The sequence below is a fragment of the Sparus aurata genome, chromosome 23, assembly GCF_900880675.1.
Source record: "Sparus aurata chromosome 23, fSpaAur1.1, whole genome shotgun sequence".
Taxonomy (NCBI): Eukaryota; Metazoa; Chordata; class Actinopteri; order Spariformes; family Sparidae; genus Sparus; species Sparus aurata.
Genome location: NC_044209.1, coordinates 27,480,192 through 27,508,167, shown reverse-complemented (window position 1 = coordinate 27,508,167; position 27,976 = coordinate 27,480,192). Strand labels below are relative to the sequence as shown.

The 27,976-nt window shown below is 42.0% G+C and overlaps 2 protein-coding genes across 2 annotated transcripts; both read left to right on the top strand.

Annotated features, from left to right (window-relative positions):
• The first annotated feature begins 3,330 nt into the window (after positions 1-3,330).
• Positions 3,331-10,102, top strand: LOC115574893 (ectonucleotide pyrophosphatase/phosphodiesterase family member 7-like). Its single transcript, XM_030406529.1, has 6 exons — positions 3,331-3,634; positions 4,078-4,223; positions 5,780-6,409; positions 7,770-8,019; positions 9,636-9,762; positions 9,854-10,102. The coding sequence occupies exons 1-6, from the start codon at positions 3,400-3,402 to the stop codon at positions 9,912-9,914; spliced, it is 1,449 nt and encodes a 482-aa protein (XP_030262389.1). The 5' UTR covers positions 3,331-3,399; the 3' UTR covers positions 9,915-10,102.
• A 1,676-nt stretch (positions 10,103-11,778) lies between these two features.
• cbx2 (chromobox homolog 2 (Drosophila Pc class)) lies at positions 11,779-18,367 on the top strand. Its single transcript, XM_030408858.1, has 5 exons — positions 11,779-11,892; positions 11,990-12,033; positions 13,901-13,966; positions 14,195-14,264; positions 14,342-18,367. Exons 1-5 carry the CDS (start codon positions 11,821-11,823, stop codon positions 15,665-15,667), a joined length of 1,578 nt encoding a protein of 525 aa, XP_030264718.1. The 5' UTR covers positions 11,779-11,820; the 3' UTR covers positions 15,668-18,367.
• The last annotated feature ends 9,609 nt before the right edge of the window (positions 18,368-27,976 follow it).

The following is a 27,976-nucleotide window of genomic DNA, read 5'->3' as shown; positions in this document are numbered from 1 at the left end:
AGACGGCTGCAAAATATCCTTGTGTAATGTTAAAAAGATCAGGTTTTATTGCCCTGAAGACCGCTGAAAAAAGTCCTGCATTACACAAAAAATATCACATTTTGTTGCCCCAAAGTCGGCTGCAAAGATTACTTAAAATGACTAAAATATCCACTTACATATGTTAAAAACCCTGTCTCAAACTGTGGTCACTGGCTTGGCAGCTTTCTCTCGTGTCCCCTCAGCAGAAACGTCAATATGACGCAACAAAACCTTGAAAACTACACAAAGTTTGAACATACCCAGAGTTTACGGAAACGTACGCTGCCAACATTTACTCCTTCTTTGCTTCCAACCAAAATCTGCTAAAACATCACACTGTGTTCCTCCGGTATGGCGTCAATTAACTGCGTCGGACAGACTGTTAAACATGTTGCAGAATCAAAGACACGCGTTTGTATCAGTCGTTTAGTTCGCGAGCTGTTTTGTGAGAAACGCTGTGCACTTCCTGCCGTTTGAAGTTTCACGCTTGGCCTTATTTGCATGTAACCTGATAATAAGCCGTTCATGCATTAAAAAGTTTGTTTGCTCACAATTCAAAACACATCGATCTCGGCACGCCGGCGTGAACTTGATGGTCTACTTCCAGTCACAGCGGGGAGAGAAGCAGCTTGCCATTCAAACGCCACAGTGAGCAGAATACCGATGAAGTACAGAGTGTTTTTTCACCTATAAAGGACGGTTGTGTTTGTGTGTTTTTTGCTTTTAGATCTCACTCCCTCCTTCATCTGCAATTCTGATTCGGGAGCAAACATTTCATCTCATTTATTTTATTTGTTTAACAGTTTGTTTGTTCGTGAGATGACTCAGCGGATGTTTTCTTTAAAAACCTAAATCCTCGCCGTCGCACTCAGAGCTACATTTGAAAATGTTGTGATTTGGCATCATTTTCTAACAACTCTGCTGACATTTAGGTCTGTTGTATAAAGATTAAATTAAATCCGTACATCCATACAGCGCTGAAACACCTACTTGAATTGTCTGCGTCTGAAAACCGAGCAGCTTTATTCTCAATGTTTGTTCAGAGACACTTTGTGTAAAGCTAAAGAGGCTGTATCATAGTAACTAATCTTTAAAAACTCCACAATATGTCATCAAATAACTCAAATTCATTCTCTTTTAAACAACTTTCGTCGGGTCTGATTCACACGTACAAACTATCAAATGAGAGGGAAACAAAATTATGTCAACTTCAGAATTAAACAATCCACATCTGCAATAACTTTCTTCATTTAAAGTGTGAAAATTGGTGTTTTTTATCAGCTGTTGTTGCCATTTTCGAATTCTTTGACTTTTGGACGATATGTCTAATGCACGGCGAAGGTTTTCTAGGAATATTTATCGCCATCTTGGCCTAGATCTGTCCCAAGATACCGCGTGGAACAAAGGCCTAGGTCACTGCATGGTCACGTGTCAGTACTGGCCCAGGTCCGGTCCACAGTTCATTTGTATTCTGGTGGGCTGGATCCGGCCCAGACTTGGGAAGGTGCTATAAAAAAGTAGACAGGCACATCCGCCAACTGTCCCCTTTAATCTAATCAAGCCTTATATCAATCTAGATTGCTCTGCATCGCTCTACATATCAAACCACCCATGATTAACCGTAATTACAGCTCACCAGGTTCCGGGATCTTAGATACCGGACACCTGAACACGCCTGATCCAAAAGTGTTAAAGAAAGTGAGAAAAACAAAAGTTAATAAGGGTTTTTTCTGGGCCGAGACACGTCCGCTCTCCTGAGTTTTGTGGAAATCCGTACAGTAGTTTTTGTTCTTACGTTAACAAACAAATGACAAATGATGTAATAAAGTAATCAGGTTTTACTAACTCAAGGTTTATTGGACTATTGTAAACAGATTATCAAATGAAAGTAAAGTGAGAGGGTGCGTGGAAGTTGAAGAATGAAAATATAAAACAGAGATTCTTTCAAAGAATATATTAATGTCCTTTGTTTGATCAAGTTCAAGAGTTTTTTCGAGTTGTTGTGACAGATTCAGAAGTGTGTAGAGTGCGCCTTTTATTGTCTTCCTATCTTTACGGATGTTGTAAAAGTCGTACACAGATCAGCCGAAGGTGTCGTAAAAGTTGTGTCTCCAGATACAGAATATTGTACGTATTGGATCATATTGATGAAGTTGTTTTTTTGCAGGTATACCCCTGCAGTGGTTGCGTACGAGCTAGCGGGGAGCGCTAAAGGCACACACACACACACACACAAAAAAAGAAACCCCTCACTTTTCTTCTTCAAGAAAAAAATGTGCGAATCCCTGCGGAGCGTCTTTGCAGGACTGAGAGGGTCAGATAAAGTTTGCTCGCCCCCTCAAGTTCAGACTGTGTGTGTTTGATAAAGTTCTCATAGCGAAGATCTGAGCCTCGCACCGGTCTCAGCAGTCCAAAAAAGAAAAAAAAAAAAAACACTCCTCCAAAATCTTGCTGACGGTGGACGACGAGCGGATAGAGTTAATACGAGGAAAGCTAATGAATATGAATGAGGTAAATGAAAGCTGATGAATGTTATCCCTTATCTCCATAAAGATTGGACAATTCCCTTGAACCGCCGCCAAGGACACACACAATAAAGAGCGAATTTGAAGAGTTAGCGTGTCTGGCAATTCGATGGACGTTGATAAGGTTACATCACAACGCAGTGATATATATTATCAAGATGAGAAGGCAGGAGTGTGATCTGAGCTGAAACGCCGAGGAGGGAGTGCACTTCACGTTTTTATAGTTTGTCCATCGTCAAGGCAATTGCTCCGAAAATCAATGTCGATTTTTTTTAACAATATCCCGAGGCTAATACACACATTAGAGTTATTAAAATGAATATGTCTATTAGGGTCTTTTCTCCCCCGAGAGACCACCGCCAGCTGACGAAGAGATATATACTCTCATTTTCCTCTTCATTTTCCCGGTGTCAGATCAATCATGCACCATCCCAACTCAAGGTGAAAGCCATCAAAGTGTCATTCCCCCATTGTCAGTGATTCACAGGAAACTCCGACACACAGACGGGCCCCGGCAGACAAACAGAAAGACAGCATCAACAAGCGAGTTAGTGGGGGAAACAAACAACCACGATGCCCAGGGAGATTAATCTGCTTTACTGCCGGTGCTCAAGAGCAAAACACGGGGGGAAATTCACTGTGAACACAACTCCCAGCCGTAAAATCAGCTCATAAACATCATCAGGCCGCGTGCGAGGGAGCGCTGAGATAACGTCTGTCCAATCGGCGTGATAAGATAAGTTGAGGGGGAGAAACTTTGCTCGGGAAGCCGTCGAGGCAGGTGAGAAGCCAAAAGGTTGGACCGGCTTCAGGATCGAGTCAGTCGACATCTGACGAAGCGTCTGTGTGCACCATGCTGTGGGCCGCCAGCCTCTGCCTCCTCTTGGCCTCGGCCGTCCTCGGAGCGCCGACAAACAAACCGAGACAGAAGGTGCTGTTGATCTCCTTCGACGGATTCCGGTGGGATTACGACCGCGATGTGGACACGCCGAACCTCGACAAAATGGCCGTGGACGGAGTGAAAGCCCTGTACGTCACACCTCCCTACCTCACTATCACCAGCCCGACACACTTCACCCTCTTGACAGGTAAAGTGTTTCATTTTCTACAACAGTGCTCCCCAGTTGGCAGGGGATCTGCATATCATGGCGGGGGAATAGGAAAACCCCCCGCTCTGAGTTTACTTTGGGAAAGGATTGAAAAAAGCCACGGGTAAAAAGGAATTAGTTGTAATTGAATGTCCCAGGGTCCAACAGCTTTTATAGCTGAGTAAGATAATTATGCTTGGATGACTGAGAGGAGGAATTCTGTGCTCCCTTTCTTATTTTGACTCTCAAATCATCAGAGCCAGCTAAAAGAAATTTAACTTCCTTGAAATTAAATTCCTCTAATCTCCGAAGTTGGTCATAAGACCTTGTCCAAAAGCGTCATGCCACTCAACCCGTTAAGTTGATAGAATTTTTAATGTGAATGTGTCACGCTGTGAATAATGAGTGCGAGCTTTTCGACTGACAGCGATTCTCCTCCGCAGGCCGCTACATCGAGAATCACGGCGTGATCCACAACATGTGGTTCGACACCACCAGCGGTCAGAAGTGGCCGTACTATCAGAGTCTGTTTGTGAATGAGTGGTGGGACAACGGCACTCTGCCCATCTGGATCACAGCGCAGAGACAGGTCTGTGCAGCACAATTTCCATCTTATCACTGTGAGAGACTGTTGGGATGTTTACAGCACTGGAAGCCATTTCTCTTGACAAAACACCTCCGAGAGCCCGCAGAATCATTTCAGCCCAGATTGCCGCAGTTACACTGCAAATTATTTGGTGGGGTATAGATGTTAACTGCATGCAGATGACAGCCGCTGTACGGCCGGCTTAAAGGTAAGGCTGTAGATTTAAAGGAACAGTTCAGCCGAATGATGAAAAGTCAGTTATTATCTCCTCACTACTATTCTGAAGGAAATACAGGGGAGGTTTAATAACTTTACGGCAAAACAGCGTTGCAGCATTGTCCGAAACAACTGAAGTAGCTTGGGACACAAAATGGCTCCGTGCAGCTCGTCCAGCGTCATCCAAGCCTACAGAAGCCTCAAGATCCCAAACTGATTTGACAAAAGACGTTATTTAAACTCTTTTTATGCCAAAATCTTGTACCCAATCTGGAGCGGGCGCACAAGCTCGACGAAGAAGAGCGCTAATAACGTCTTTTCAAATCAGTTTCCTGATCCTGAGACTTGTGACGGCGTTGTAGTCAAAACTGAAACCAAATCATGAACGAGAACAGAGAGTATCAAGTCCGAGATAAGATGAAGACTTTCTAGAGCTTGAGACCGGAGCGAGTCCCACACAATAAATTATGATAAAATGTGGAAGCCTTCACAAAGTCGATCTGAAATATCCACGTTGGCATAAAAACACCCACAGCAGACAAATGAAAAATCCTCTACATTCTTTTATTGCCATATATATTTATGTGGGTGCGCGTCTCTATAAATGTACCATCAGCAGTGTCTTAAAAAAAGAATCACCGAGCATTGAAGAGGTTGTGTGTGGGAATATTACTTCAATTTCAACGAGCAAACAAGTAAACAAACACTCCTTTTTCCATATTTTAGCTCTGACCTGACACAATACATTCACTTCCTCGAGGAATTAAGTTTTCTGGGTGACTCACGTCGCAGAAACTTGTCGTAGAACCACACGCTAAGTAAAGAATGTAGCAAACGATCGATTGAACGAGACGAGAGTGATTAAAAATGCAGCCGATTCCTTCAAAACTTTATTTTTATGTTTTTTAATAAGCCTCTTCAGTTGTTCAGGAGATTTCTTCAACGCTGTTTTTTGCTCTACAACTCAAATAATTTGTGGACTACCAGACTTCCCCCGTCTCTGTCGACATGGTGGTGAGCAGATAATAACTTTTGGATTAGTTTCATTTATGGGCGAACTGTTCCTTAATGAAATTGAACTGGTAGGTTAGTTGATTCTGGGGAGAGATAGCTGATGATTGAGCGTCATTCCCAGGTCAGATACCGACACTTTGGGTGACTCAACCATTTACCATCTTCCTCCAGAGTTGGCTTTCCTACCCTTTGATGAAAAACCCAGCGACTACTGATTTGGCTTCCTTGGATGTTGACCCACAGTATGAACAGATGAACTCTTGGTGTCACAGCAAGCATGTTAAGAAACATGTTTCATATTCATGTCTCTCTTTTTCCGACTGTTTCAGGGTCGGAAAGCTGGCTCTCTTCACTTTCCTGGCACAGCTTGCACTTACGACGGAGAGACCGCGATGATCCAAGAAGTGGAGCCAATTCTTTACGACTACAAGAACGAGACCGCTTGGCAGGTGAACACCGACAAGGTGATGGGCTGGTTCAGAGACCAGGATCTGGATTTCGTGTCCCTGTACTTTGGCGAGCCAGACGGCACGGGCCACAGGCACGGCCCCGACTCCCCGCAGCGCCGGGAGATGGTGGCGCAAGTTGACAGACAGGTTGGCTACATTCGAGAGTCCGTTAACCGACACGAGCTGGGCGACCGCCTGAACATCATCATCACAGCTGACCACGGCATGTCCACGGTGTTACGCGGCGGTCTGGTGGAAGAAATCATCTTGTCCAAGATCCCAGGTTTCTCATTCAGCGACCTGTCCTTCCACCTGGTGGATTACGGTCCTTCCGGGATGCTGCTGCCGAAGCCCGGCATGCTGGATAAGGTTTACAACGCCTTGAAGGGAGCCCATCCGCACCTCCATGTGTACAAGAAGGAGGACATGCCGGAGCACCTCCACTTCTCCAAGAACGAGCGTATCCTCCCCATCATCTTGTGGGCCGACATCGGATACGTGATAAACGGGGTGCGTTCTATCTTTATTCCTCAGCAAACATACAAGCAAATCCCAGAAATACAACTGCTCAGTGTTACCCGATCACGTCAGGTTGTGTGTTTTCTCTGACATTACCGACTCGGGTTTTGGCCAGAAATGAAACACGCTGGAGCCGTAAAGAGATGTGCAGCAGCAGTTTTCTGCCCACTGCAAGTCCTATTGATTTACCCTTTAAAGTCAACAGTTACCTCAGTTTGCCATTTGTGCCCCACCAGCGTGCCAAGTGCAGCTTTAAAAAACGGCACCGAAATGTGGAAAAACACAACTTCAGCGCTGCTCAGACGCTCGGATTTCATGCTTTAATGGTACTTTAATTGTTACTTATTAACCGGAGTGAGTCATTAATGTGATTATGACCCCAGTCGTAAAGAAATCAAAAGACAATGATACAGAACGGTTAATCTTTACATGCCATCCGAGTTTATTCTAGAAATAACCTAAAGTCTTGACTACATAACTGCTTAAATTAGCAGTTGAGCTGAGCGCTTTTTTTTTTTTTTTTCCGCTCACAGGAAACGGGTGAAACTGGGCTCTTAGCACATTACAATTTTAATCAAGAGCATTTGCACGTCCTCGGGATAATCCAGGCCTGGCTGATGACATGCAGTGCTCTCAAAATGCTTCATGGAGCTATTCATGCCTCAAAAAATTCAAAATGAGCGTTTCTTCTTTTTTTTTTTTTTTTTCATTCCACTCCACTGTGTGGTAACTTTTTGTGCCGAACGTGTCCGTCATTAATTCACTCAAAGGCTGGAATAATTAAATAAGAAGAATGTTTTCATACGCTTGAATGTGAGGGGGGAATAATGAGTCATGATGAAACTGGTTATCTTGGGTCTATAGGTTCGGACTGATGATCGTGACTCTTTGTTCTCTTCTCTTTATGGCCACTTAAACTCCTTTTAGTGCGATCTGTGAGCAGGATAAGCACGCCGAGACTGTTACATAATAGCTAAAAAAGATAACCGGGTGCTCACATACTCATATTTCTGTCACGTTTTGTTGATAACAGATAATATATATGACAATAGCATCAAAGGAGTGCATGTCTTATAAGTGTTTTATTAAAATGGAAATTCGAGAGATGGATTTTTAATTCTCGTTGAGCCTCTTTCATTGGTTGATAGTCGTCACAAAGAGAAAACAGGCTTCACTCGACTCGTTCTCTTGTCTAATACCGCCCTCTGGTGGCTGAACAGGCGCGTGCACTCTCTTGATGATAAGGTTACGTTTGTGAAAATCACTGTCTTATAAAAAGTGAGAGCCTGATTGAATCGTACAAACTGGGTCACTGAGGTTATGTCATCCTTCCCTGCGTGTCCTTCTGCAGTATTTCCCGGTTCAGTTCAACAAGGGCGAGCACGGCTACGACAACCAGGAGATGGACATGAAGCCCTTCTTCAGGGCGGTGGGGCCGGCGTTTCACAGGAACCTGCAGGTGGGGCCCTTCGAGACGGTGAACATCTACCCCTTGATGTGTCACATCCTGGGCATCAAGCCGGAGGTCAACGACGGCAACCTGAACGTCGTCAGACACATGCTGGCGACGAGCGAGGCGACCACTCCAGAGACGACTCCGGGTGAGTTTGCGTCTGACTAATGAGTCTCTCCACGTGGCCTCTGGAAAGTGTGTCACTCCAACACCTGCTCCTCCATTATGAGGCCGTTCATCCATCATTTCCCCCTTCACACATGTTCCTACAGCTACAACTATAAAGTAGATCTGGCACCGCTCATGGGAAGTTTGTAAAGATTTTAAGGAGGTGTAAAGTCACAAGGGACACTGCTACAGGGGCTTTTATTTCATTATTATTCTTAGTTTCCTGAAACAGCTGAATACTTTATAACAACCGTGCATTTGTTGGGAACTATTTCCTGCAGCGGATGAATCCACAGTTGGTGCTCGAGTGAGTATTCGCTGCAGCAGGACTGTGTGAGACAAAGTAAACTACGATGTGTGTGTTCGTGCTGGTAAACTAAAGGATTTCACTATTTTCCAAGCTAACTGATATATTACAAAAGCAAGAAAATAAAAAACGGTGCAGCCATGAAGAGGTTTCTAACGACGGGATATAAAACATGAGCAGTTGGTCGCTGCTCACATTCATAAAACATGAACATGTTCACATCCATCTGCTGCTGGAAATGATTTGTTAGGTAAAAGGTTAGCTAAAGATCCATAACACAACACGTGTTAGTTTAATAAATCCAACGCTGGATATGCATTTATAAAACATTCATCATCATCCAGATGCTGTCCAGTCACTGCAGTCTACCTCCAGAATGGATGTGATCCTTTTTTATTCAATTTTCTTTATCAGGTTTGCGGTGAACACTTTGATTAGACACAGTCGGATTGGTCATAAATCAACATCCTGGTGCTTAATATCGTCATAACGAGAACTGAAAGTAGGCTAACCCTCACGTCTCGGTTCGGTGGAGATCTCCACATGTTCGTCTGCTCTGTTACACTCAAACCTGTCCCTCCTGCAACAACAGCAGGTAGGAACCGATGTTAACGCTTAAACGAGGGGACGTAAAATATAACTTAAAGGTTATACATGTAATTACACAAATTAAATAATAGTTAAAGTGCTAGAAAATATGATGAAATAAATATTGTAGTTGACTTAGGCCAAAATAATGTTGTGGAATCATTCCTAATGATTTATTTAATTTGCTATAATATTCCGTTTAATTTAATAAAAGAAGTGTAGCAGACATAATTAAAATCTGATTGTTGTTATTGGTTATATGTTAAATTGTATTGCGTGAATATGAAACGTGATGTTCTTGTGTGTTTTAGCTAACATATTAAAACGAAGTGTGTTGTGTTGATTTTTAGATTTAATTGATTTAATCATCGTCACACTCTGGTGTGTTTTTCTGCTAATGGAGGCTATATTGGAAGAATGTTGTGTCGCATTGAATAGAATATAAAAGTTGTTATTGCGCCATCATGTGGTTAGTTAATGCGATTTGCTGTCAGAGTAGAGGCAGTGCTTTGGTTCAGTTCAGACCCTGTTAGGGGTAAAAAGCAAGAACAGTAGAATAAATGTAAAAACTGTGCTCCTTTAGAGGGATTCAATGTTAAAACAAAATGTCAGTAAATGTCTTGAATAACAGCACCAGGCTTCCATAAACACATGATCTAAATATGAATGTGTTCTCTCTGTATTTTCTGTTTTTCTGTCAGAGAAAGCTCAAAACTCGATCAGGCACAACGTCTTCACTGGACTGGCTGCAGTGGGCGGATTTCTTATTATAGTTTTCATCTTGTCATTAGCCAAGAAGTTCACCAGGAAGTCACACAAAGACAGAAGGTAATGACTGATTGATTAGAAACTATTGATTAACTTGTCTTTATTCATCTCTCAGCACTGAACCTACTCATTTCTGTTGTGTGTGTTTCAGAGAGGACATTTCTGACAATCTTCCAGAGAAAGACGAAGATTCAAAAGTAACTTCATTTTGATCATCGCGCAGAAAAAAAGACTCTACAGTCTGAGAAACGGCTGCCTGTGGACGGCCCTTTCACTCCTCACTGATTCTGTTATTTATACCATGTAAATAATGTAACGATTAATTATTGCTTTTCCAAAAATTTGAGATACAAATGAAGAGAATTGGTGGAATGCAAATAATAAAATAACTTATCAGCTTTGTCTTTCTTTATTTGTTGATACATCTGATGAGTAATGAGTGTTTTTTTTTTGCTGCCTGTGTCACAGCTTGTTAATATATAATACATAATATCATGTAATTACCTTACTAGCTTACATGTGTTTATGAGGTTTAAATGTGCACAAGGATTTGACAAGACGTTTTAATTATCTTAGATTCTTTAAATGTGTTTTAATTGATGATCTGAGATGAGAAATTTTGACTTTATTACGTCTGTGTGAACATGTTTCCATTAGAGGACGGCGGCTGCTGAGGGACACATTTAAACAATCGCTTTCTCAGTTGCCCGCCTCTCCTCGCATGAAAGAGTCAAGTCAGGCACGATGGCAGTACATGTCCGGTTATGACTTTCAAAATAAGAGTGTTTTGTATGTTTTGCTATAAATAGTAGAATTAAAAGTTGAACAGATTGACAAACTTAATATAATTGACTTTACACTTTAATAGACCTACTTGCAAAATGTCCATGTACAATTTGCAGCATTTCTTTAATTGTATTTTTTTTTTCAAATAACTTTAAATTTACAGTGCAAAAATCACATTAATACGAGCATTATAAAAATAAAATAACTAATGTTGCTGAGGTTACCTGACTAGAAAAATGCAACTAAAAGTGAAAATTAGCCTTCTGTGTTAACTCTGATAGGAATACAAATACAGCTAGAACCAAGGACAACACAGCTGAATAAAGATAAAGAATAATGAACATAGAGAATAATAAACAAAGAGCTAATATTAGAATTGATTTATGGAATGGTTGCTCAGCATAGAGAAAAATATACAAATAGAGGATAAATAATAAGAATTAAGACTATTGGTAGTGTATTTAACAATGCAATAAAAATACATACATAAGGGAAATAATTAACAATATTTGCCTCAAAATAATGAGTGGCAATCATTTACGGTACAAGAGTTGAATAACTATGCCTATAAACAATTCATCCCCTTTTATTGCTTTGAGTAATGGATTCATGGTCAATGTAATTTGGCTTTTTTGACAAGAATTTGCCAAATAAAAAGATGCATCTACACAAAACTGACTTGAAGGTGGTGAATACTTGTGCTATCACTTATTTTGAATGATAAATTAATGACATTACTTTGTAGAAATGTATCCAGTTTTGTTTGTTCGTTTGTTTTGTAAAACTAACTGAAGGGAAGCTGCAGGCTTTTAAACTCCCCTAACTTAAGCTCCCCTCCAGTTAGTAAGAACTGAAGAAGCCTGTTGGACGAGAGGGGAAACATCTTCAAGAAACTGAAACACGTCCAGTATGCTACCAGAATCAGAATCAGAATCAGAATAGGAATTCCTATATTGTCCCACAAATGAGGAAATGTGTTTGCAACAGCAGCCAAAGGACTGCAGCATTTGAAATAAAAAAATAAACAGTATAATTAAAAAGGTAAGAAATAAAACAGAACTCCTATATACATATGAACATAATATTGTACAAAATGAACATTAACATGAATTATAACCAGTTTGACAGTGAATTGTTACGTCACGTAGAATTAAATATGTACGAATATAAAAACTACAAACTTTAACACTCTTACAAAAATGTGTCGCTGCGATCTTATATTGAAGGCCAGACCGCGAACTTCCGGTCCCGCGCGAGCGTCACTCCGATTGGCCTGACGGGCCTCTCGTCTTTCTGATAAAGGCTTCTTATTCGGGGCGAAGGAAGGCAGACATGGAGGAGCTGAGCGCCGTGGGAGAGCAGGTTTTTGATGCCGAATGCATTCTGAACAAACGGCTGAGAAAGGTCCGAGCCGCGAGACAAACAGCACTATCGACCCGCGACATGTTTCTAACGGCTGTTTTAACGAACGTGCTTCTTCTGTCGGCCTCTTTTCTTTCAGGGAAAGTTGGAGTTTCTGGTGAAGTGGAGGGGATGGTCGTCCAAGTAAGTACGAGCGGTGCTGCTCAGCCCGAAACAATGAAAACAACAACAACGTGTCGCTTGTTGCTCTCAGTCCGGAGCGAGCTAGCTTAAAAAAAAAAAAAAAAAACACCCGCTCGGTTGTTTCAGACGAACGAGCGACTGTAAAACTGCAACGTCGTTTTGTTTTCCTGCGGAGGTTGATTTAAAACGCAGGACCTTTTTTTCAGTCGCTTTCTTTTGTTCGTAACATCTCAAATTTTTGGGAAGTTAGCGGAAAAGCTAAGAAAATACTCCGTTAGCCTGCTTCAGTTTATATTTCTGCTTTTAAAAATCCTTTTTACACATAATTCTGATAGTTAGCTCATTTTTCATCCCTGACTTTAAACAAGTTTTGTGTTGTGTGTAAGTGCCCCCCCTCCCCTAAAAAAAAACAACCCCTATGTCAAATTTGCCAGGATTATTTAATATTAGATTAATAACCAGTTTATTCAGTGTTTGGATTCGTTACATAACTCCACTTTTAAAGTGTTTTTTATATGTTTTTATTAATTTAATTCTGCATGTTTGCTGCTACTTATCAATCTGCAGCCTGCCTTCATTTTCTTGTCACTTGCCCTTTCTGTTCTCTCCACATTGTTGCTGTAATCCACCATCAATGCACACTGTTGCCTGCCAGCTCCATGGCTTTCTGTTAGAACCACATCCTTTGTGTGTGTGTGTGTGTGTGTGTGTGTGTGTGTGCAGGGAAAAAGGGGTGGGGGTTGATTATTTCACTGGTGACTGCTGATCAGAAAAGGCTATTCAACCAACAAGTGATGAGGAGAGGGAGAGGTCATTACACATGCATGTAGTTCACATCAGTGGACAGTTTTCAGTTTGTATTTGTAGTTTTTTAATTCTAACAGGTGCTTTAATTTGAAATATAGTGGGGGAAGTGTGGTGCAGCTAAAGAAAAGACACACATTTGGTGGTTAACGCTGGATTTTGTCATGGTGAACAGGTGCAAATGGAAATAAAAGGTTGTGTTTTTTTTTGCTGTGCAGTTACAAAGCTGTTTTTTTCATGACTTCCTATTAATGTCAGAGCTAAAAATGGGCTTCCTTCCTGGCGTGTTCAGTCGGGGTTCTCACCAGAGTTGTTCTCGCTGTGGAAAATTTAAAATAACTCTGAACTGCATCTGACTCGGTCGCTGTGGGAGGTAGATTTGTAAAGCGCCGTCTGTGATGTTTCACTGAAAGAGCTGAACTTTCCCGAAAAATTCCCCACATATTTCTGTAACAACACCCCCCCAGAAAATTTCCCTGCCCTGGATCCCTTTTTACAGCCTTGGAAAATTGAGCACAAAGCTTGTTTGAATTTCATTTTTTTTGGGGATGTGGAATTCAAAAAGCTGGCGACCTTCTCGCCCTCTGAGCAGCTGGCCGGTCATGTTGTAGCGCCGGGGCGGGACGTTGAGATTGTTTCGCGGTTGGAAATTGTTCCAGACGAAGCCAAGATTTGAATTGTGTTAGTTTGATTGTTGCAAAGACCGACATTTTGTTTTATTTAGATATTACTTACCAGTGACAAGATGCATATATGTGTCTTACTGGTGTGTTTGTGTGTTTTTAAAGGGTGTATTAATGGTTCATTACTGTCGTATAATAGAGTTCTTGGCCTCCCTGAGTCAATTGAATGGTCTTTCTCAACCGAGCCTTAAAAAAATTAGTCTCAGCTAATATGCAGGATGTCTACGGTACGTTCATGGCTGCTGGAACAACCAAATCTGTTGAACAGCCATTCTTTCTAAACTTGAGGTCACTGCTGAGGCTGGAGGGCAGATTTAACCTTTCTGGGCTTCTTTATCTGTGACTGCGAGGTTTGACTGTTCCTGTCCATTTTGTTTCAGACACAACAGCTGGGAGCCGCAAGAAAACATCCTCGACCCGAGGCTGTTGGCTGCGTTCAACAAGAAGTGAGTGTCCTGATTGAGATATAAACACTACGATCTGTCTGTAGTTATGATGAGTAAAGATGTTGCATTTTTGGCCATGATTTTCATTTGTTTATGTATTGTTTATTTCCTTTTTTCCTTCATGTTTTAATCAAATTCAGTCCAAACAGTCCTCAAAAATAACAATTTTAGTTGATGAATACTCTTGAAACCCTCGTTGAGCATTTGTTCAATTTTTTTTTTTTACAGAGAGCAAGAAAAGGAGCTTCTGATACGTAAGAAAGGGAAAAGGCCGAGGGGACGACCACGGAAAATCCTAGTAAGTGCAAATCAAAACAGAATGGGAATCTTTGACAATTTAGTGCACAGTTTTTTAATATTTTCTCTTAATTTTAGGAAAATGTGCCTGAGGTCCAAAAGTCCAGCAGCTCTTCATCTGGCTCCTCGTCATCATCCTCTGATTCGTCATCCTCCTGCTCCTCTTCTTCATCCTCATCAGACGACGATGACGACGACAGCCACGTCAAACAGGCCACGCCGAGCACCAGAGCGCGTGACCTTCATCCCGTCCCGCAGAAGAAGGCGCAGATTGTCGTGGCAAAACAGGAGCCCCCAAAGAAACGGAGCAGGAAACCTCTGCCCCCCGACGTGAAGGAATTCCAACAGAACAAGGGCCCTCGCAAAATGTCCAAAGATACAGATCTTCCAGGCTCGATCAAGAAGCCGGTGCACCCGGCGAGCTTCACCTTCATGGGCTTCCATCGAGGCTCGGGTCGGGAGCCGGCGGGTGGTCAGAACAGGAGCCCTGTGACCCAGGGTGGGGCTGTGAAAGGCTCTGTGGTATCTGGCAGGTCGGTCCAACCGGCCTCTCCTGCCATGAACAAATCCAACCCGAGCAGGAACACCACCGAGGGAAAAGTTTCTATCTCAAGCATGAACAGCGGGGCAAGTCTGGATTTGAAAGCAGCTGCTAGTAAATCAAAAGGAGTAGCAGCGTTGAATTTGAATACATCCAAACACCCGACTCAAGGAACCACTCAGCATACACTAAGTTCCCCCAACGGACAAAAGAAACCCCAGTCCCCTGTGGCAACGCTGCAGCGGATACCCAATACTAAAGCAGTGGCAGCCTTACAGTCGAAGAACGCCTCCTCCAACCAAGGTTCTGGCCTTCAGCCTCTCAACCTCCAGAACAAACTGGTGCAGAGCGGTGATGCCCCTGGAAACGGCACCGCCCCAGTGTCAAGCCTGAGGAATGCAACAAACCCTGCAAGGAAAACTGCTGTCACAAATCAGGAGTATAATCCTCCAAAGAGTCTGTCGACCCCGGGAAGACTGCAGACGAGGAAGAACCAGCCCGTAGCAGACAAGGTCAAGGAGGCGACAGAAATCCAGACCCCCAGAGTCCAAGGCAGGCTGGAGAAGAGCAGCGTGCAGAAGTCCTCCACGGAGGTCCAGAGCCAGCAGGACAGATCGGCCTCCAAAGACGGCAAGAAAGCCAAAATGAACGACATGAGCACAGGCGAAGACGAGAGCAGCTCAGAGTCCGACCAGGACTACGCTGGACAGAATCCCTCGGTCACGGTCCAGAACCAGGACTGGAAGCCGACACGGAGTCTCATAGAGCATGTGTTCGTAACGGATGTCACTGCTAATCTTGTTACGGTCACAGTCAAGGAGTCGCCAACCAGCGTGGGCTTCTTCAGCATCCGCAACTACTGACAGAACTCCACACACTTGCAAACCAGATGGGATTCTGGGGGTTCGGATGGGAAATTGGATAAACATTTGGCCGGAGAATTTCCCCCCGAGGTTCATTTGCTCTTCGTCTTCTTTTTTTAGGAAAGACCAATTTTTAGGTTTAAACAAAAAGAAAGATAAACATCAGTTATTGATTGTGATTATTTATTTTCTCATGCCTCATGCAGCGGAGGAACAGAAATGCAACGAGGAATGCATTTCAAACGCGCATCGTTACGATCCTGGAGACAAATAACTTATTCATCACATCCATTTCCAAATATCAAGATAAAACTCCCAAATGTAGGTTTTTGAATCTACGTGAAACATTCATACACACATTCATGTTGCTCCTGATTCAGTTCTATTACAACATAAAACACAACAGATGAGAGGAATGTCTTAAAGGGAGAGTGCGCCCAAATATTTAAATTCTGACATTATCTCCTCACCTCTGTGATGATTTCTGGAGTTTGACTGCAGAACAGTGTTTGTAGCATTCTCCTAAACAACTGAAGCTGCTTGTGTTTGTTTTAAAATATAATAAAACAGAAAATAAATAAATTAAATGACTTCATACTGCTCATCTGGTGTAATCCAAGTCTCCCGAAGACCCAAGAACTGTTTACACACTAGGCTAAAAGCGTTAGTGTCCAGCTTGAAGTGGATGCAAGAGCTTGATAGTGTGTCAAGGATGTAAATATAACGTCGTTTTAAATCAGTTTGGCATCTTGAGGCTTCCAGAGACTTTGATGAGCTGCATGAAGCCATTTTTATGTTTATTTATCTCTTAAAACGAATCCCCAGCTACATCAGCTGTTTAGGAGAATGCTCCAACACTTCTTTTTGCTGTGGAGCTCCAGAAATGTTCTGCGGACTGCGAAACTTCACCTGCCTTTCCATCAGCAGGAGGGTAGCAGATACGGATTTACATTTTTGGGTGAACTTTTCCTTTAGTAAAGAAGTAATAAGGGTAGACACGAGCAGGAGGGCTAGCTTCTTTGATGGGTAGCAGACATATAGTTCAGAATGTGTCAGTGTTGTGAATCCATATCAATCAATAGCTAATGTAAAGCAGTTTTAATTCTTAGTATATAGTATTGTTTATTTTTTTAATGTTTCATAAATTAGCTACCTCTTCTATGTTTATTTCAGCGTTTGCTGCATATGTATATTCAATTCTCGTGGGACTGGACAGCCTCTCCCTCCAGGGTAAACCATTATTGTGTCCATATAATTGTTTTTATATAGCTCTAAATGTATCGGACTCACGCTCCTTTGTACCAGCGACCCGCGGACAGCCGCTGTGTTGAACTGCGTGCCTTGAAAAAGCAGTTTCGTTCCACGGCGCGGACGGTTTATCAGCTTGATTTTTTCCAAACGGGCCGAAGCATGTGGGGGAGTCAGATACAGTATCTGTGCTCCTCCCTGGTGTCGAGATAAGACCGGCTGATGTTTTTTGCTCTTCTGCTTCTGCATCACTTCAAGGTTTTCACCAGCAGACTTGTAAATAACCCGAGAGTAAGTGCTTGTGTTGACACGGCAGGATGATCACGGACATTACAACCTGACGAGGCTTCCGAGAGAGCGAGAGCTTTTCATGAGCCGTTCAGATTTCTGAAGGCGGCGGCCTTTAAAACCGCTGTGGGAGAGGTTGGGTGTGGACAAAGCCTGGCAGTTTACCACTCAGCTTTGTTTGTCGCCCACCACAAAAACACCAGATTTCGTTCTGTCTGTTGCTGCTGGTGTTTCAAGACGTCGAGAACTGAAACACCAGATTCTTTTTTTTTTGTTTTGTTTTTTTTTTAACTTGCAGCTGCAGACGTCTCATTTTCACCCGCCTGCATGGGTTCAGGAGCTGCGGGCCCGGCCTCCCAGAGAAGAAAAAAGAAAAAGGTTTTTATCTGATGTAACGGAAAAGAAACCACAACAATGTGCGCTACTTTCTGCTCCCACGAGAGGAGTTCAGCAACCAAGCACTTCCACTGAACTCTTGTGTCTAATCCTGCTCTGCAGACTGTGCCTTTCCTTTCTCTCAAAAGACTAAACACAAAGGCATTACCCCAAAGATAGCTAGAATTTCAGGTCGTTCAATAAAGGAGTACCCCCAGAGCATAGCACGGAGACTGGACGGTTTTTTTCTTTCGTCTTGTCTGTGTTGTTTTGAAACCGGAGCTGGAAGACTTAGCACAACAAATGTATGGAACAGAGAAACATATTTGATGTCTTATTGAAACAATAAGATGGGTTAAAGATGGAAGAACACCTTCCATTCAGGATAAACTGCGAGACAAAAAGGAGGGGATTCTCATATTACAGGTGAAAACCGTGTCTCCTCGTCAATACAGCTCCAGCGTATCCGTTTCAAAGATTAGTCCAGGCGTAATCAGACCGCCGGTTCTCACCAGCATGCGATAGGCTACGGGGTAATGCAAGGTGTTCTATATGAAAATGTTTTTTATTGTTTCTGATTTCTCAATGACAAGAACAAACTTGGCATATTTCCAGTTTCAGTCTTCTGTTTATTTTTATTTTTTCTAGCTCTACTAACCATCTCAATGGAATGTTCTCTTTACAATCTATTTATTTCAAATCAGAAGCCTTTTCAGGGTAGGACAGTGTCACCAATCCTTTTGTATTGTGCCACTTGTCAATTTAACTAATAAAATGGTACAAAAACTACTTTATGTCTCGACTTTTTTTTTCCTTTTTAATCAGGCACAGAAATGCCAAACATTTGCAGTTTTCCAGCCGCGGCGGCGATGATAGGAAAATGTCTTTGGTATGAACAGATTGTACCCGAGGATGAAAGGAATGTTATGCATGAGTATGTCGAGCTAACGCTTCGCAAATGACGAACTGAACCGAGCGCCGAGGGAAGCGGAGTCGGGGGGGGGGGGGGGGGGGTCTCATTTCTCTGCTGTTACTATAGTTACTATCACTGGATACTGTGTGCAACGCTGATGACAGAAACATGAAGCATTAAAGTCCCTTTTTTGTGCCTATATTGTAAAGAATCGGATGAAATCAGCAGGACGGCTGGTTGTAGCAGCTGTTACGTGACGTGTTACGTGACAGCTAAAACACAGCATGACAGAGTGAACACGAAGCTGATTTATCTACACGGTCAGTAAATCAGCAGAGTCTGGACGTAAACATACTCTGAATGCTGATACTTTTAACTTTTAACTGATGACAGCTTCTCAAATTACTGTATTAAGGTCGTTTGTTTCGCACTTTGTATATTTTCACTCGTAATCTACTTCGTTTTAAATCATGATTGAGTACTGAGCACAATTTGACTGAAGATCTGAACCTTTCATCTGCTTTTTTGTAGCCAATAACACCTCTTTAATCAATCGCTTGGTATTGATAATGCATCAAACATCAACAGTTAAAAAGGTGAAATAATACTCTGAGTAGAATTTTAGAAGAACACTGTACCATTACTTAAAAAAACATTATGTAGATACAAGAATTTTGTTTGATTTTGCATTTTAACACCAGCAGTTTAACGTGTAAATTAGTAATATTTCAGTAATGTAACTGTACTTGTACTCGAGTACAGACTGAGAAGCTAGCTAAACTGATGAGCAGATGATAAATTAAACTAGAACTAGAATGTGCTACAGTCCCCTTTAAATCAATCAAACCTGATCCAGTATAAAATTTAACATATTTATTTGGCTCTGCTTGACACTGTACTAAAGATTTGTGCATTATTCCCGCAATAAAGTAACAAAAATGTCAGAAAATGCCGTCGCAATGTTGAAGAAAGTGAGAAAACAATTCCTGTATCCACATCTGTATTAAGAGTTAATGGGATCTATAGATGTCGAGACAAATCCAACAAACCAAGGAGGAGATAATAAACAACATTTTGGTTTTTAGGACGGTTCTGAGACATCAGTGAAAAAAGTTAATCAGGCTCCGACCTCTTAAATGTGAAGAATTCTGACTTATCTTAGTTTTATATCAGTGTCCTTTTAAATATCTTTTATTTCTGGGATTGTTTGTTGGACAAAACAACCAATTTCTGCCGTTTAAGACAAACTAGTCAGTTTATCAAAACAACAGAAGGATGATGAAAGTAACTGTTGTCTCTCTGCTTTCAGAACTTTCTTTTCCTTTCTTTTTGTCTTTTCTAAAGGTGCCACCGACTTTTATAAACAACTGATTTATTGCGCTGGACAGAAATTCACCAACAGTTGGAAAAGATGCCGTTCAACACTGCTGAAGAAGTCACATCTGTTAAGGAGAAAACCAGATGTTAGAGACCAAGTGGACGATCTGATCTCCAGCTCAACATATGGACGCATGTGCTGCAGTCACCACTAGATGGTGCTGTTGCACTTGAAGGTAAAGACCCAACAGCGCTTCAGTTCCTTAATTAACCACAATTATGTAATCTGTCAGTTTACACACTTGAGCTCAGATCTTTACATTTAAAGTCATTTATAAGACGCAGCAAACAAACTTCAGTCTCCTCTTTATTTTAATAAAACACCTCACAGGTTTTATTCCTCGACAATGGCTCCAGTTTTTCGGTTATCTGCGACCACAGTTTCTAATTTCAGCTTGTTGCCAAGAGAAACGTCGACGTCCTCCGTTTGCACCGCGTCCTCATCTGATCATCTTGATAACGCGACATGCCTCCGACATGCCAACGCGCTCGCTGCGTGGCCGGACGATTAAATTTCAGCCACTCATTCAATTTGATTTGCCTCGGGTCGTTATAGGTATTGGGAGTATGTATGAATTGGCTGTGTGCTGCGCTGTGTGTTTGTGTGTGAACCCACAGACTCTGAAGGGCCAGAACCGGACCGACCGCAGAATAACTCAGCTTTTGATTTGGCACTTAGTCGTTCAAATCAAATAATCTCTGGGTAACAGCGGCGTGGCGCTCTGACAGGACGGAGGACAATACAGCCAGTCAGCTTCACCAGTTTCTCCATCACTTCTCAGCAAGCGGAGGCCCGAAGCAAAAGGCCCGTTCTGTCGTGTTAATCTCTGCTAGCTGTTGTGTAACGGGCAGTGTTTTCTTTTAGACACGCGCTAAAGGAGATCCAACGTCTAACGGTTGTAGTCAGTCAGCGAGTTTTACTATCAACCTTTCTGGGTGTCCATTATTTATTATCTTTACAACTTTTTGTAAACATCGGGTGAAGAACTGGTTCGTGTGAGGATAAGAACTGTGTGATATCGACACAACCGGCTGATTAATCGTTTAGTTAAATGAACAATTAGCAGACGGCGTGGTCTCATTCAGTCCCTGTTGTTTAATGACTTCTATTCAGTGAGTTGTTGACATGTTTTGTGGGATAATTTGCGAAATTGTCAGCAGGATTACACAAAAACTACTGAGCTGATTTCCACAAAACCATGTTGGAGGATGTGTCTCGACCCAGAACAGACCACAGTGACTTTTAATTCAACTTTATGTCTTTAATACTGCAAAATAGGGCTTTTTTCAACGTTTTCGTTTATTTATCTGCAACTTATTTGTTGTTGTTGGGCCTTGGCAGAGGTATGCGCTCTACTGAGTGCCATTTTAGTAGAGGAATGTGATTCAAAGGCTCTTACAACACATGCAATCATTTTTCTTAGTGTTTAACCCAAAAGAGTGTTTTTTTTGTACTGAAATGTTGCACATATTAGCATAAAATGGAAATATTTGACTAAAATAAACTGTATTTAAGTGCAGCACTTATAAACACACACAGAATTTTAATATTTACTAAATTAATGAGGTGATAAAACAAACTCTTTGTCCAAAGTGAATAAACAAGCTGTTCTCAGAGGACAGTAAGGTCCACAGAACACTGTGTGAAGCTAGGAAAAGGTGGCGGGGTCCGCCACATGTAAACACAGCAAAACAGTATGAAAGTGTGTCAGCTTGTTTGTTCAGTCATGAAAACAAAGAGAGTTTGTTTGTTTAGTTTGTTGAGTCAGAAAATGAAACTGTCTCCTTCAAAACTACATGTAAGTGTAATTCTGACATGATTGTACTTTTTACTCCATTACATGTATTTTTATAACTTTAGTTACTAGTTACTTTAAAGACTGAATACATCTTTTAATTAGATAAGTGGATTATTTACAGTATACACGAATACACATGTAAATATGTGTTGAATTTGCTTTTACTTCATTACATTTATTGATAATTTACTACATTTCAGAAGACTTTCACTCGTGTATTGTTCACAACTGACTTGACACGATATCTTCTCAAATATATATACGTGTATATAAGCAGTCAGACTACATTCCGGCGCTGGTTCTGGTGCTGAGCGGTGTGTGAAGCCCATTCTCAAAGCATTGTTATTGTTCTGCTGAGGAGACTAAATGAAACAGGAAAGTCTGCAGCACCTTTCAGCAGGCAGACACCCCTCTCCCTCTACCAGCACCACCACCACCCACCCCCGCCTGTATTTACACACTCTTAAAAACACTGTCACACAGCCCGACTAACTGACAGAAGTTATCATTACACAAAGCGCTCGATTCCATAATTTATAGAGATCCGCGTCCCGGTCATGTGGAATTCTCCCAAAATAAATTCAAGTAAACACTTACGCGACAAAGAGGCACTCACAGTGGCCTGGTATGCATAAACAGTATGAACAGTGTGACAGTGTAATCCCCCCCCCACCCACCCTACACACACACACACACACACACACACACACACACACACACACACTAACTAACACACACACACACACACACACACACACACTAACTAACACACACATACACCCAACAACCCAGCCCAGCACTGACTTCAGGCAGGGGTTGGAAATGAGCCTAAACCCCCACCTCACCCCCAGCGCCGATGCACCTCCTCCTCCTCCACCTCCTCCTCCACCTCCTCCTCCACCCCACACCTGACTCCTGGCAAAATAAGCCAGACTCCAATCCATCTTCCATCGCAATAACACACACCCCCTAAACCATGTTGTTTTGAAGAGCATTCAGCAAGTTCATCTCCGGGGATGTCTTTTGTTTTTTTTTTTTTCCTCCAGGACATCTTATTGTTTTAGCAACACACGCTGCCATAAATCAATCCGCTCTTTGCTTAACGCTGGCCTTTGTTTAAACGCCACAAATAAAGCTTTTTCCATGATGCATTGTTCAAAGTAAGCAATTGATACAAAAGGATGCAACCAAAACCGTGACTGGGGGCTGAATTTTTACTGGAATTTGTATTTGCAGGAGAGATTTTTCTTTCCTTTAGAGACAAATGTTCTTCTGCCGCGTGACTGAATCGTATAAAATACAGAGAATGTCCTCAAATCAGGTCAAATATGGTTTTTAAATGGTCATCAACATATGTGGCGACGCGATCTCGCTCCCAACTCGTCCAATCTGGCGGCTTGTCGGCGTCCTTCAGCTTCCAACTATGACGATCTACCAGCCGAGTCGACAGGATGAAATGTCAACAGTTAACGTTTCAGCAAACCACAGATACATTCAGACGTACTGTATATGTCGTAGGTTATGTATTATATTGATATTTACACAAAATGTGTCGTATAACGTTCACATTCACACGTCCGCACGTTACCTGACCTTCACATCGGCCGTCGGGAGGAAACGCTGGGAGAGTTTCAGGTGACGAGACGTAATCGCAGTTCAAATCTGTGTTTCAGACAATTGTTAGTGTGAGACCACTAAATATCTTAGATGATGTTTTAAGACAAGGGGACCGCGGCGTTTCAACATTTCTACACTTGACACCACTGGACGCGTCCGGAGGCGCTCGGGACAATTTCCAGTCGAAAAAAGTTATATTTCTTACGGGAAAAGTCGAGCCACAAAAACAATAATGTTCTCCGGACACTAACCAGAGTGTGAGCACAGAAACAAGAAAGAAACAGAGGATTGAACATGAAGAAACATTACGTTTAATTACGTTAATGTGTGAATGTCAGGATACCGTTTATACGTAATATACTACGTCTGATTAGACTTTCAAAATAAAGCTTCACACATTGCGACTCGGACTGTTGTTTACGTTGTGAAACAGTCGCAGTTTGATGAGTAGTTGAAAAAATACTTGGTAAAGTTCAGGAAAACATCGTACTTTGGGTTAAACCAACTACGTTCACTTTCGTAACTTAAGTGGTGTAAAATATATAATTTACTTGGGGCTTTTCTCGCTTTTTGTGTCAAACTTTGCTGCATTTTTCGCGCTGGGAGTGAGAACAGGCTGATATCTCTAATTTGTTGGATACATTTCTTGGTACAACCTATTTTTCAGACTTTTTAACAAAGTATTATCTTAAAAATTGATGGGACGAAAGTGTGAATGAACCTTTTTCTCATTCACAAAGTATAAGCGCGGCTCATCACAGATGTTTTATATTGATTTATGATCTCTCCACACCAAACTAGAGGCACCCTTTCTTCTTCTCTGCTTTTATCGCTCAGAATCCCGGCTGGATGTTGACTAATAGGAGCATTTAAAAGGCCAACGCCGACACTGATTTTTAATTCCCTCTGTTTGTGTTTGTGTTTGCCCTCCTCTCCACCTCCAGGGATTGTAACCGAGCGGGGCTGGTTGAGTTTAAAACGCCTGGGATGGTTTGCTATTCGATTTCAAAGGGAATGTTTAGAAACCTGATCCGACCCTCCAGCGAGCATACCTTCTCCACCCACGTCTCCCTCGCCCCTCATTCTAAATCACTCCACTGGAGCAGTGTAAACAAACTTCAGTTTGCTCTCTGATATTGAGAGGTTAAGACAAGCGGCAATCCTCCACTATGACAACACGGCCTCAGACAGACGATGTCATCTGTCTTACCTCACTCTCCATCCATCACTACGGCGGAGTCGACATGTCTGACAGTCCCACTCTCGCTTTTTCTCGCTGGCACAGGCCTCCACATCTGTCACATTTTCCTCCGAGCTTTACTTTTATTACACCCCGATGAACTCCGCCCCCTCTTCCCCCTCTCTCTCTCTCTCTCCGAATTCACGGACACCTGAAGGGCAAGCAGGCAGAGAGAGAAACCTATTGATTAGTCACGGTATCTGATGTCATCCCGGCTCCATAAACACTTTTTTTTTTTTTTTTTAAGTTGCTGCTCAGCAAACCTGTAAAACACGAGAGAGCAGCGTCAGAGCACCAAGAGACGGGAAGGATTAACTGCAGGCAACGTCAAAGTGCGAGCAAAGAAATGTAAATACGAGGAAACAGTCTGTGGAGTTATTTAAATGTCGGTAACTTGATGCAGAAAAGAACTGATGAATACAAATTGAAATAATTATTAAAAACTACAGATTGATCAGAGTTTGTGTCTGATAATTGCAACTTTTTCTGGTTTTCCTCGCCTTGTTGGGGAATCCTAAGATACTTTTATTCATAATTACGTGGAAGTTAAGTCCGTTTTATTTATATCGCCTTTACATCCTTAATTTGAGTAAAAGAAACCTCGTCCTGAGGAGGAGGAACTCCTCCACGACCGACCATATTAGATGAACATTTAAAAATTGATACGAGTAAATTAGAAAATACATGTGAAGACGTGAATCCAATGAGAGTAATATCTTCCCTTTCTCCACAACTGATTTTCTGCTATTTCAGGGACGTCTGACGAGAGAAAATGTGCGTAAAAGTCTTAATGTTGTTTAAACTTCAGCTCAGAAGTGTAGCCCAGCTAGAGGAGAGAACACGCTGTTGCTTCACATTAGCACATGAGAGGGAAAAGTGTTTAAAGATTAAAAATTAAGAAGACCAAACACTGAGCCCTGAGGCACACCGTCTGATACGTCACACCTCTCAGACAGGCTGAACTACAAACCACAACAGCATGAACGTGTTTAAATGTAATCTATCAACAGATTTAAGTTTATCAAGCACTAACATTTGTTTCTTGTCACCTAAATTAATTTAATTTAACACCTGGTTTAAGTTGCTCCTGTCGAGTTAAAGCGAAGTCTCAAATATCTGTAGTCGAGCTGCAGCTGTGAATAATCGATTTATCTGTGTCTGTTGAAAATGATCTGATTCCAGCTTCTTAAATCTAAATATTTCCTTGTTTCTTTCCTCCTCTGTGACAGTCGACTGAATATCTTTAAGGTTGTGGACATTTTCTGATAAATTTATTGAGGAAATAATCAAATGTGGTTCCAGAGAAGACAGTGTTGCTCCACCACATGTACTAGATTTACTGGAATGATGATTTAAGACCAAATGCCTGAGAAACAGATAACACTCCCATCAGCCTTTCATGTACTTTGTGTTTAGAGCTCATTAGTAAGAGGCAGCGTGCTGAGATGACGGTCGACCTCAGTCGAGGATAAAAAACCATCATACAAAAATGCTAAAGCACGTACAGAGAGTAGAGAGAACAGCGGAAAGTCAAAATAAAAGTAAGTCAGAAGGTGGAACGACTCAGAGTCTGAGGAGTTATTACACAAAAGCGCTTTCTGGAGATGAAAAAGCGTCTCTTCCAGAGAGCCGTCTCTTTCAACACCCACGGGGAAGGAATAAGGAGGAATCTCCCTCTGCTGTGAAACTGAGGTAACAAAGTCAAACTGTATCCAGCAGACAGAAGGTGCCAGCGGGAAGTTTGCCCTTCTGATCTTCGTATAATCTACTCTGGGGAAGACACAGCTACTCTCCTTACCGCCTTCAAAGACTCGTCTCCTTAACTTTGAGCCTCACATCCTAATCTGATTGAGGAGGAGGGAAAATATTGACTATTTCGCAGGACAAAGCAGGGCAAATATTTGAAACCACTGCTATGATACACTAGTGGAAACGGAGCTCAAACGTTTGGCACTTTATCCGAATAATTCAGGAACAAACACCTCAGATGTTGCTTTTTTCCAACAGATAACTTCATTCAATGTCAGATTTGGGAGTTTTTTTTCCTGAACAACACGTCAGAAAATGATTCATAAAGAACCTTTTCAAAGCCCTGACATCCACAAACACTGCATTAATTTCCCCCAAACTGGGGTCCTCTGGTCAACCCACATAAAACTCCTGAAAGCCAGTGGCACCAGGAGAGGCGCGCTGATAAATCAGCGGCAGGCCGCGAACAAGGCCCGGTGCCGGCGGACCTGTGTGCAACAGGACAAGTCTATCGGTGAATTTCACAGGTCATTACTCTGGCTCCAGCCATCGCAGCCTCCAGTGGCTCTGGAGACGGCCAGCTTTTTCTCAGAGACAACAGCTTACTGGGCTTTGTGCTAGCTAAACAAGCGTGTCTGTCTCACAGCAGTAGATTAATGTCTAGATAGAGGCTTTGCTCCTCGGGGAGACCTGTAGAGGAGCCATCCTTCAACCTTTGGAGGCCATTACACAATAACAAAATAACAAAATCTGAAAGAGGGGCTCATTGACCGAAGCCTGTCCTCTGAGGCTACGCAGAGGGGGAAAAAAAAAGCTTCTCGTTTAAGTCTCGCTGAAAGAGACGAGGGATGAATTTCCTCACAACCAGAGTCGGCACATAAAAACAGATTTTAATGCTCTGCAGGATGAAACAAGCAGACGGCTGACGGATGTGAATAATCAGAAACAGAGAGAAAAGATTAGACAGGTGATTATTTAACGATACGTGAATCTTTTAAACATTTTAGAGATTAATCAATGAAGTGTTTAGTGTAAAGAACTGACTAATCGATGAATCGATGCAGCCGCAGCTTCTCATTGCTGCTTCTTAGAGCTGCGACGATTAATTGATTACTTTACTTTTTTATCTATTATTTAATTGATTCTGTGTGTTTTACTTTTATTGTTTCACGATTTCTTTCTTGTGCTTACGTCTGTGTAATCTGCAAATGTGCTTTTGGTTTGCAAATTATCTGATTCCAGCTTCTTAAATGTGAATATTTTCTTCCTTCTTTCCTCTTTTATGACAGTTAACTGAATTTATTCGAGTTGTGGACAAAACAAGACGTTTGAAGACGTCATCTTCAACTTTTTTTGATGTTTTACAGACCAAACAACAAAGTGTTTAATCGAAAACATGAAAAGTTGTTATTAGTTGCAGCTCACTTACAGGATGGATTCACTCAAAAGCAGCACGAGAACAATCTGCAGCAGCAATTTAGTTTTTCTGTGGAAAGTTAAAACCATCAGCTCGAATCTTCATGCAGCTCCATCCAACAACTATCAAGAAATAACTAACAGATTAATCATCAATGAAAACAACTGTTGGTTGAAGCCCGAGAGCCTTTTCATTGAGTGTCATCTGTGAGAGGGTGTGTGTGGTGAACACACACACCCTCAGTCCTTCACATGAATGACAGTAAACAACACAGGATCTCCGGCTG